Source organism: Apodemus sylvaticus, chromosome 9, assembly GCF_947179515.1.
Source record: "Apodemus sylvaticus chromosome 9, mApoSyl1.1, whole genome shotgun sequence".
Lineage (NCBI taxonomy): Eukaryota > Metazoa > Chordata > Mammalia > Rodentia > Muridae > Apodemus > Apodemus sylvaticus.
Window position 1 is genome coordinate 48,593,426 of NC_067480.1, and position 11,633 is coordinate 48,605,058.

General features: G+C 40.9%; 1 protein-coding gene across 2 annotated transcripts in view; it reads right to left on the reverse strand.

The window, feature by feature from the left end:
• Nucleotides 1-10,990, reverse strand: part of Ccnyl1 (cyclin Y like 1) — a 35,390-nt gene extending 24,400 nt beyond the window's left edge. The window contains exons 1-2 of one of the 2 annotated variants that reach the window (XM_052193008.1): nucleotides 10,465-10,990; nucleotides 957-1,031 (exon numbers count right to left, since the gene is read on the reverse strand). In XM_052193008.1, the coding sequence (XP_052048968.1) occupies nucleotides 957-1,031; nucleotides 10,465-10,693 (304 nt within the window). In that variant the 5' untranslated portion in view covers nucleotides 10,694-10,990. The remainder of the gene's footprint in view (nucleotides 1-956; nucleotides 1,032-10,464) is intronic. The other variant, XM_052193007.1, reaches the window with a different exon arrangement.
• Between the last annotated feature and the right edge of the window lie 643 nt (nucleotides 10,991-11,633).

The window sequence follows — 11,633 nt, forward strand, 5'->3', positions numbered from 1 at the left end:
GCTTTCTTGCCCTTTGTGCATGGTGATAAAACAGTAGTAACCAGAATGTAGCTCAAGACTTGCAAAATGCACGCAAGTATGAAAATACAGGCCAGAAGCACCACATCCCCTTAAAGCTGGGCTGCATTACTACACTAGTTCAGCACTGCTGCAGAATCCTCCATTACATTTACAGTCATAGTCAACAGAAAAAGCTATTTACCGCTTAAAAACGGAGGAGGGGGCTAACCAAACATCACACACACAAAATAGTACAAACAAACAAACAAAATCCACAGTTCAGACCCTCAAACTAAACAAGCAAGAAATCTACATACTACTAAACCTTTTAGGAATTCTGAGGTTTGTTGCAATGGGATGAAGTAGTTTTAAATATCCTGAAAGTTTTGAGTTACACAAATCTGGGTGTGACACAGGCTTACTTGGAGGGGGTACTATGTGAAATAAGGTCAAAATGACATATATACAGGACTGGGGAGATTGCTCAGTGGTTAAGAGCACTGACTGCTCTTCCAAAGATCATGAGTTCAAACCCCAGCAACCACATTGTGGCTCACAACCAGCTAGAAGGGGGTCCGGTGTGTCAGGAAACAGCTACAATGTACTTATAAATAAATCTTAAAACAAACAAAAAGATATAAAACACTTGTTTTGTTGTTTCACATGAAAATATAACAGAACCCTAAATCTTACTGATCATTCACCATTGAAACACACTGTTGGATTACGGAAGAAAAGGAAAGAGACAGACAGCTGTAAACCCGCATTTCTTCTAACTGCATCAGCAACAAGGTGGAGTGAGTCTACAGAATCGACACGCTCACCTAAAAGAGTGATATTAAAGCAAGCACGGAGAGCTGAAGTCAGTGTACAAGTCCTATGGAGTGTTTCTGATACTGTAACATACTGAGTATTGGCAATATTCAGTTTTTTCCTCAGTGGGGAAATAGTCTTACCATCCGTTTGAGATTTGCTGAGGAAAATTGTGCTTGCCCTCGGGTGGTCAGAAGGGTTTGATTCCAAAGCTAGATCTACAGAAGGAAAGAAAAAGATGTATTATTTCAGAAGAAAAGTAGGTGTTTTTAAAAATTGTGATGAACACTTTCAACTTTTAGGGAAAGGGTTTTTAAATATGAACATGAGAAAGAAAAGGTAACAATATACAAATTCTACTGAAATTCTAAAGAATCTCTCCATTCATGTGAAATCTAACAGGTACAGACTCCTTAATTCATACCTAAGTAATCTTACAAAACTTTAGTACAATCATATGTATGCCCTTCCCTCTACTTATCTATGTGCTGATATTACTAAAATGTTTCCAGACTGTTAAATACTGCTCAATATATCATAAATGCTACAAAGACAATTGGTCTTAATGTTCTTTAATTACTTGGCTAGTTCTAACTTCATTAGACAATAGGATTTGTTAACTGTTTATATAGGAGTAATTCACCATGCACATTTAGGGCTGCATAAAGATTCAATTGTCTAATCCATATAACCTTTGCCCTCAATTTCCAAGGGCACACTCTTGGAAGGCTACAGTCTGCCTTGGGGACAAGATGGATAATCTTCTGTTTAACCAAGCATACAAGACAGAGTCTTAACTAATCTTAACTAGTCTTAAGTAAACTAACTAATGTACAGTGTGCCTCATACAGGATAAAAGAAGTTGTAAGGAGAAAGGTCAAACCTATAACACTCGTTAGCAATGCTCACCTCAAGCCATTTAACTAATCTTGTCAGAAACTGAAATGATATCCAGGTAGAGAAATTAAGGCAACATTCCCAAACCCTGGCAGCCAGAATTCTATTCTTTGGAAAAGGGGTTTGGTGGTAATCACAGGGTACCTACTGCATCCTTTTTTTTTACAGAATATACACTTGACACATTCAAAACTATTCTACTGGGCTGCAAAGACAGCTCAGCAGTTAGAGATACTGTTCTTCGAAGATTTGAGTTTGGTACCTAGTACCCACGTGAGGTTGCTCACAACTACCTATCACTGCAGCTCCAGGGGGCCAAAGCTCTCTTCTGTCATCCTCAGGTACCTGCACTTGTTCATACACACAAATAATAAACACAAATCTAAAAACCCCTACTCTACCACAGCACTACTGTCGCTAACTCAGCATTTCACCAAAACATGAACTCATAACTCCTTTTCTTATTCCAAATAACTTACTATCACATGAACATATTCAGGAATTCCCAATGCAACAGGATCTGAATTACCTATTTTATTTTTTTAAATTATTTATTTAGTGATAGTGTATCTTACTATATAGTACAGTATACTATATTGTATAGTATAGTCTAGTATAACTTATTATATAGTTCAGGTTGGCCTTGAACTCTTGGATCCTTCTACCTCAGCCTCAAGAGGGCTAAGAGTTATAGGTGTACAATCAGCTGGATATCTGCCTCCTGCCACACACACACACACACACACACACACAATTATTTTTAAGATTTTTCTGACATCTTTGAGAGTGAGATAAAGTGAGCTTATGTGGGAAAACAAAGCCATGTGTGCATGAAGTGACAGGCAGAGATCTAAGCTGTTTCTAAGCTAAAGCTCTTTTCTAAATAGACAGAGGACTACTTCCTTCTAAAAGCAAACATATCACCATTTGAATTAAAATGTAATTTGCAGATCACACTATGAAAACCAGTTTATAGAAAAAGCCATATCATGTAGCAGGACCCCATGTCACAATATAATTAAAATTTTCAGTAGATGGGGCTTAAGCTATATATCATTATGTATCAATATAGTATTTCCCTGGGTTCAATTCCCAGCAGTAGAAAAAAAAAAAAACAAGGAATTTCACAAGTACAAGAAAATTATTAAAATTAGAGCAAACTAAAGTTTAAAACATACATGTCAAATCAAGGAGCTGGAGAGATGGCTCAATAGTTAAGAGCATTTCCTCTTGAAAAAGACTGAGGTTTAGTTCCTAACACTCATGTTGGTTGACTTTTAATGGCCTGTAACAACAACTTTGAGAGATCTGACACCCTTTTCTGGCCTTCTAGTGTTCATATATGTGCATGTGAATACATACAGACATACACTCAGGTACACATACATTCACATAAAATATATCTTAGGGAGAAAAAAAGCCAAATCAAGATGTATTGTTATGGTTCTAAAGGAAAATCCAAGAAGGCTGTGATATAGGCAGTGACAACATGTCACAGAGAGGTATATATACATCCCAAAGCTGGCCAATCAATCACAATTCTCTTGAGACTTCTCAAAAGCTAGAGGAGAAAAGCAAACAGGCCAGCGAACATTAGCTAGTCAGAAGATGCAGTGGTTCATTGGAGAAAAGCCTTTCCAGCAAAGACAGATAGAGGGAAGAAGAATCAAACACATTCTGAGGTCATTAAATTATTTATTTAGTGATAGTATCTTACCATATAGTTCAGGTTGGCCTTGAACTCTTAGATCCTTCTACGTCAGCCTCAAGAGGGCTAAGAGTTATAGGTGCACAATCAGCTGGTTATTCAGCTGGATATCTGACACACACACACACACACACACACACACACACACACACAAAAGTAAAACCCTCTTATCAGTTCAAAACAACAAAACCTCTTTTTAGCTCACAACTTGTGTTACAATAAAGAAAAATCATCCTCAAACTCAATGTTTTTTAGTTGAATAATTATATAATAATACAGAAAGTGTTATTCCCACTTTAGCTTAGCCAATCCAACATTGGGGATTCAGACATAAAATTCTGTCCTTCTGAGTACACAATATTCTTTTTTGTACACTATATTTTAAAACAACGCTTTTTATCTCCTTAAGAAAGTTCAAGTATGGATTCACAAATGAGTAATTTCCATGGCTCAATATGCACTATGCCGCTTTCTAAAGAAGGTACACTGAGGTATAGTACCATTTATGTCAGCTGACACTCCGGTCTTAGCTTTAGGTCCTTAAAATCATGTGTATAAAGCCTATAGAGATCATATCTACTAGGGCTGCAATGCGAACTTGAAGTGTTTTGAGAAAATATAAATTTTATGTAGCTACCAAAGTTTGCTATGTAACTTTCCTCTTATCGTAAATACTACATTTTGCTATTTTATATGAAATAGAAACAAGTCAGTAGACCATGACCCTATACTTACATTATATGCACAATGTATTATTTCTGTACTCTTATTAGCTCCATTCCCTAGAGCCTAGGAGATGCTGATAAGTCATACTACTCTACTCACCCTTACAGAGGCAAGACAACTAGGAACCAAAGCATTAGGCCCTATAAGCACACACTCTACACACACTCATGGCTTTAGGAAAGCCTTTAGAAACCTATAAGAGGAGCTGGCGAAAGCTCAGTTGGTAATGCACAAGGATGAGGACCTGAGTTTGGGGTCCCAGCACCCATGTAAATAGCCAGCTTGCAACAGTGCATCTGTGATCCTAGTGACAGGGAGAGTGACAGGCAGATCTCTGAACTCACTTTTCAATCAGCATAGACTGTATTAAATAGGTAGAGCAGGAATGAGGAAGATAAATTCTTTCCTCACTTGTGGATTTGTATACACATGTACACAAAGATACATTCTCCATAAAGAAACCTCTAAGAATGTTTTCAACTAGGACCAATATCTCAAGACAAGGATTATAATTAAAATTATAAGATCGATTATTATTATCAATTTTAGTTGCAATTTAATTTGAAAGCAAAGGCAGGCAAATAAACTGTCTTTCCTCCAACCCAATATTCTATAAGTTGTATGATATACTTTAATTACACATGTCAAAAATACTAAAAATCATATAACCTATAAAAACTAAATGCAGGGGAAGGAAAAGGATAGGGGTTTTCAGAAGGGAAACCAGGAAAGGGGATAACATTTGAAATGTAAATAAAGAAAATATCTAATAATAATAAAAAAGAAAGAAAAACTAAATGCATTGCTAAAGCATAATGCATGATGTTAAAATTATACAATCATACCCCATCACGAAAATGTCCTTATCAAAATCAGGTCCAAAGGCTCAGTCTTGCTGACAAACTCCTTCATCCTCTAGCATTATACACTAGTTTTAACATTACACAGTACTAGTTTTATGGCTTTGAACACACACGTTCCAAGATTCATAATTGCACCGCCAACTGATGAATCTACCACCAAGTCTACATTTTGCATCAAGTAACTTTTACTTGACAACCTCAAGTAGCTAGCTTACCTCAGAAGGTCAATCTAGAGCTCACACCTGCCCAGTTTTTCTAATCTCCAATGATCCAGTCCACTTCTGATCTGCCCCTCCCTCATCAGTTCTGCTTGCCCTGCTTTAATTCCCAGTCTATGCTTTAATAGCTGCGATTATCATATTCTGAAACTTTCTTCCTTGAGAGCATTTTACTCAAACTTTAAAGATCATTTCTGTGACACATTTTCTATCTCTGCTTCACTGTATACTCAATATTACTGTCTGAACACCAAATCTTACTGTCCTGAGAACAGAAGGGTAAAAGTGGCATCCGAAGTAGCCCAGCCTACTGTGGTTCATATTCTGTAAGCTCTATGCTGATAAGTTCTACATCTGGAATTTACATTCTTGTCAACCATGCCTTACTTTTTAAAACCTTAGAAAACTCAATTTATATTTCTAGGTAGCTATTTTCTCATATGTAAACTGGCTATGATTCCTGTACTGCCTAACTCAAAACTGAAACGATGAAATGAAATATACAGGACAAACACATGATGTTACAAAGTTTCCACACCCACAAGAGCAAATAAGTAAATGGTGCCATTTCCTAGGTAAATTCATATACCAAGGTAATTCTTAGGCAAATATGTATGTGCTTTGGCTAAACACTAGATAAAAGGGCATAGAACATAATCATCACTCATACAAGATCAAAAATGCCAGTTTTTTTTAAATAAGCAATCAAGTATTTCCCCATAGAATATAGTCTTCCAAATAGATGGCCTCTCCCTACCACTCCTCCTTTCAAGCATTACACCTTGATGTATTTTATGGTTCTATATATGCATCCTTACTTTTACAGATACAAATGCACAGCCATGTGGATATGCCTGTTCGTTTTACCTGTCCCTTACTGCATGAGTTGCTGTCAATGCCATCTTAAGGCAAAGAATACAGCAAGAACTTTGAAAATATGTTGTTTCATACATCTTCAGTATAAATTCCTTAAAGTAGGGTTTCTAGACTGAATAGTTAACAATATTGTTAGCCTTTGCTAAATTCTCCTTCATGGAATCAAATCATTTTGCATTTCCACCAGCAATATATGACTATAACCTCCCTTGCAACTATACTGAAGTACTGTCATATTTTTGGATTTCTTTCCTACCCTACCAAAGAACTGAAGTAGTTTTCATTCATGTTTCTCAGGTGTGAAGTTTACAGATCCCCTGCATTCCCGTCACTTCATTAGAATGTCCATCCACCTTTGTTATTTTTTAAATTTACTGACTTATTTAAGTCAGCCTGTTTTAGACCCTAGGCAATGCTGCTATGTCCTTCCCTAAATTACTGCCCAGTCTTCCACCTGGTCCCCTTGCATACATCAGAGTACATTTTCACAAAGCCAGTAATCTGCTCTTTTTCATAAGGAACTTCTTCCCCCATGTATAATCCTCATCACAACCAAAGTCCACATTGTTGTCAAGGCCAACTCAGCATATAAAGGCCTAATCCACCATTTCTCCAGGTGTCCCTCTCTCTACTGCAGCATTCTATGTCTCTTCCTTTCTGTCATTTACAGATACAAGTTTGTTCCAATGTGAAAAGCTCTCTAGAGAGCTGTCTACAAAGCAGTCTCCCTTCACCCCCTACTGCTTCCTTTTCCTTTTAGGTCAGTTCATATATCACTTAAGGACAATAATCCCCTTTAATCACCCCAGTGCAAAATTGTCCCCTTTCCCAATCATTACCCTACTTGACTTTCTTCCTACCAGCTCAGTACACTCTTGATGATTCAGTCTATTCCCACCTGTCTCTAGGACAGAAGGATTGGGCTATAGGAAGGAATTACCTTTCCTATCACTGTCTCTTTCTGAAATACTACCTGGTTGTTCAGAGGTGTTCAATAAACATGTTTCAGGGTACTCAAGTCAGTTAAATATCTTTCAGTTTTCCAATATTTCTAGACCTCATCTAATGCTATTTCTCGATTTTTCACCTTAAATCAGTATTACTGACACACCTCTTAGAGCAGTAGCTATTTAGAAGTAAAGACTTGAGATAGTCTACTAAGAATCAGATAATCTAAATCAGGAATTTTGATGTCTAGTAAAAAGCCAACATTACCATCAAATTGGCATCAGAACTAAATGCTTTTAATGCCAATGACACATTATAAGGACCAAAATCTAAACACTAAATATTGTCTGAATTCTATCCAGAGGCAGAATGCACCCATCATCAAATGTGTTATCTAAGAGAGTATGTACACCTTTATTATGAAAGGTATCTACCCATAAAGGACAGGTGCACCAGCTACTCCAGCTATTGAATGGTATACTCAGCAGCTAAGGAAAAGCATGCCACAGAGCAGTATGCATTGGCACAGGACAGTGCACTCTGGAAAGAAGCACTGTTCTAGGAAAAGGAAAACAGCACACACGGATGGATCTCATTTTTATAAAATGAAATGTTGTATTTACAGGCATATGAAAGGTTCAGGAACCAGAAGCACAGAAATATTAATGTTAGCTTTGATGATTGTGAACAAATGCTTTATCTGTGTTTTCTGTATCTTACCAACATGTCTTTTAAAAAATAATTAAAAGCTACTGGAAAGGGGAAAGTTTTTTTGCTCAGAGGTTTCCTTACATTATATTTCTAATTCTTTCCCTACTACCACCCTTCCAAGGGATGGGTAGAGAGACCACTTTTCCCTGACAGAAGTTGCATGGAAGGCTGAGGAGTAATGAGCCCCGTACCTGCTCTGGTTATGTTACATCTCACTCAGAGCTAGAGCCAATGGGGAGGGAATACTAACTGGAAAGTCCTGAAAGTGACTCTGAATGCTCAAAATGTTTCAAAAGAAAAGAGAACATCATTTATGATTTTATCTAAAAAAAAATCAAAACTATTCCTCATTATAGTAAAGCTACCTTTAAATCTAAATAGGTATTTCTCACTTTTCAAGGAAACTTATAAAACTTTTTTCTAAATAAAGACATTAAATGCAAATGTTTAATGTGTTTATATATATTTGGTGTTCTGATCTAGTCAAATGCTGACATTTCTTATCACTTTGGTGAATGCCAAAGAATTTAATTTTACAGTTTTGGCAGCACTAAGGATCAAGCTTATGAGTTTGTATTTGCTATACTCAAACTAGTCTTCCAGATCTAAAAATGAAATTTAGAGAAAATACTGAACTGAAACTTTAATGGGCACATTAATAAACTAAAATTCTATACTCACACACTTATTTTACAAAAATTTCTAAGCATTTCCTATCAAACAATTCTATGCTCACATTTCTCTTGCCAGCCTTTCTTAATGTTCTGTCAGAGCATTCTCAGCTTCAACTCATGGTTAGCAGAACAGACCCACTTACAGGGTCAGTAAATTCAGGCCACACGCTTACCCGCCCTTTCCCTTTCCCTGAGAGTCATCTGAGATCTAAGGAAAGGTTACTGCTCCTCAGCGACAGAAAGAAACTAGACAGGAGGACCAAGCGCACAAGCTCTACTGTACGCTCAAACACAACAGACATTTGACAAGATTTTTTTACCCCCATAAGAGTCCATAAGAGCACATCTACCACCTCCACATTAGTCTTTTAGAGCAGTTTTATGCAGAAGCAGCTTCGGCCATATCTTAACTTTGCATCCTCATCAACAATACAGTGAGAATGCATACAGGCTTCCTTTGTATCTGGGAGGAACAAATAGGCACACATGATAATGTGCTGTAATCCCTCAAGAATTATAAAAAGGTCCTATTTTGACTCTCACTCAACACTACCCATATACTAACTGGTTTGTAAATCCAGAGGCTTACCATACAACTTTGAAACAGTTTTCATATAAACACACACACACACACTCTGCAAGAGAGTTTAACGATACAATTACTTTTACATTCTTTTACAATATTTGAATATTACAAAAAGTTACAAAAGTGTATCAATCATGGTCCTTAAGGTATTCTAACATGAAGACACAAACAGTCCAACTAAGGTTTACAGAGACACATAGACATCATTCCTCTACAGAAAGAAACTCATTTGTAGCACTGAAGTGAAACCAACAAACCAATGTGGCTTAAACACCTCATGATACTTTGTCTTATAAATTTGTACCCTGCATTCAATAACCACACTGCTATCCAGAATTACTTTCACCCAGTTCACAGATTTTCAAATGTTTAATTATAAAGCACCAAGCATTTCCTCTTCTCTCTCCTATCCACCCAGCCAGCCCACCCTGCAGTGGTTCATTTTGCCGATCTTCAACATTCTCAGCACGGAATAAGAATCTCCAGGCAGAAGGTGGGGAGGGAAATGGAACCATGGAAACAAGCACTACAGGCACCCGCAGGGGGCTGTCTTCTTAAATCCCAAACCTTTACATTACTAATTTAAAGCTAAATTTAAGCTTTTGGCTCCACTTAAAAGCCCACAAACAATCTCTCCCCACCCTGCTTCCTCTGGAAGAGGTAAAACAACTGAAGTTTGTTAAGCAGCGATGTATTTACCAAAATGATAATTTTAAAGCAAGCAGAACTACTCCTTGTGAGGGAGGGGAAACGGTACTTTTTCCGCAGTCTGAAAAGAAATTGACATTGACATCTTTCACAGAAGTATCCTCTTTCCCAATTTCATCTCTATGTTCCAATTTTAACTGGAAGGAATAGAGCAACCTTTATTGAGGCTACTTTTAAAATCCTATTTAATACCATACACATGTTTGTGGCAATCTCTACTTGAGCGTAAATAAGAAATCCTTAAACATGCTGAATCTGGATTGCTCTAGTATCAGTTACTCGTTCAGAGCAAGAGGAACCATTAGGTACCATTTGCCTAAATAAGGACAGGGGATGGGATGGCTTTTCTGGGGTCAGGGGTACCTGGGAGTTTTATTAAGAAAAGGGGCAATTATATAGTCTCTTGAAGTCTTGATTAAGTAAGTTCCACTGGACGGTACACAGCAGTACAAAGAGGAAGCGGTGCCGGCTGCAGGGTCCCAGGTCAGAATGAGAGAATGGTTAGAGTGAAGAACTGGGCGTAGGGGTGGGTGGGGGAGAAACTGGCCAGACGTGGCCGAGAAAGAATAAGGGGTGGGAACGCGAGTCACTGCCTTCATTCCCGGTGCCCCAGGCCTGCGCCAGGAATACTCCGGCAGGAAGGAACCCGAGGCGGCGGCCGCCTCCCAGCGGGACCCTGGGAGTCGGTGGAGGCCAGAGGTGCGCCACGGCCCGGACGCGCCCGCTGCCTCCTCACCTTCGGGCATCTCTCGGTCGCTGATGTGCTGCAGGTGGTGGCCCTCGCCGGCTCCGAAATCCAACTCGGCGGGCTCCACGGCCGCAGCGGGCGCCGGCGCTACCGCCACCGCGTCCCCGGCCGCAGCCTCGTAGACCTCGGATTCGTAGTCAGGCTCTGCCGGCCCCGCGCGCCGGCCCAGCTTGGGGCTGGCATTGGGGGACACGCAACAGGTCAGCGTGTTCCCCATGGGGCGCGTCCGCTCCGCTCGGCCGACGCCTGCGCCTCCGCTCGCCCCGGACTCCGCGCCCGCCCCCTCCCCCAACAATGGCGCGGTCGGCGCCGGCAGCCCCGGGCTGAGCGGGGCTGCGCCCGCCCGCACTCGCCGCCGCGCCCGCTGCGCGCCCGCCCGCCCCGCCGCCCGGCCCGGGGCAGGGCTCCGGCCTCGGCCGCACCCCCGCCGGCTCGCCGCCGCCGCCTCCCCACAGCGGACTAGTCTGCGAGGGCGGCGACCAGCCCGGCTTATTTAAAAGGGGTGGGGACCCGACAAGCGCTGGGAGACGCAGCCACTGCGGGCCGAGAGCGCGGCCGGAGCTCCTCCTCCTTCCGTCGCCGCCTCCGGACTGAAGGCCGCTAGCCCGCTCCTGCCAACCGGAACGCGCTCCGCGGTCACCTGGTGACGGGTAGCCAATCAGACCTGGACTTCCCTCCACGCACCCGCCTACGGCCCAGGCACGTGACTCACAAAGCCCCGCCCCGTCTCTCAAGCTGAGCCGCGCGGACTGTGGTTTCCATTCATCTCGAGTTGTGCCGGCTTGAGCTCCTATTGAGGAGCTGCGGCAGTTTGTTACTCGAGGCCGCCTTTCAAGGCGGGCCCCGAAGGCCCGGCCTGGTGGAGAGTTGGTTTTGTCAGCAGTTTGGTTTCTCCATGTTTGACAGCTTCCCTTTGCTCACCCAAGTAAGTTGTCCCGGACTTAGCCGGTTGTGTATGGCTAAATGCTCTTCTCCTGTCTTCCCAGTGTTACGTTTTCGCTTGTAACTTGGCCATAGCAACCCCGGGCCTGGCGCCTTACTCTCAATAAAGAGTTGTGACTGTGTCTTGCATGAGACCCGAGAACACGTCACCTTTCAATTTCCTCGTACGTAAAATAAGGACCAAACTCTCAGTTCAGAGAAGCTGGGAACCAGCA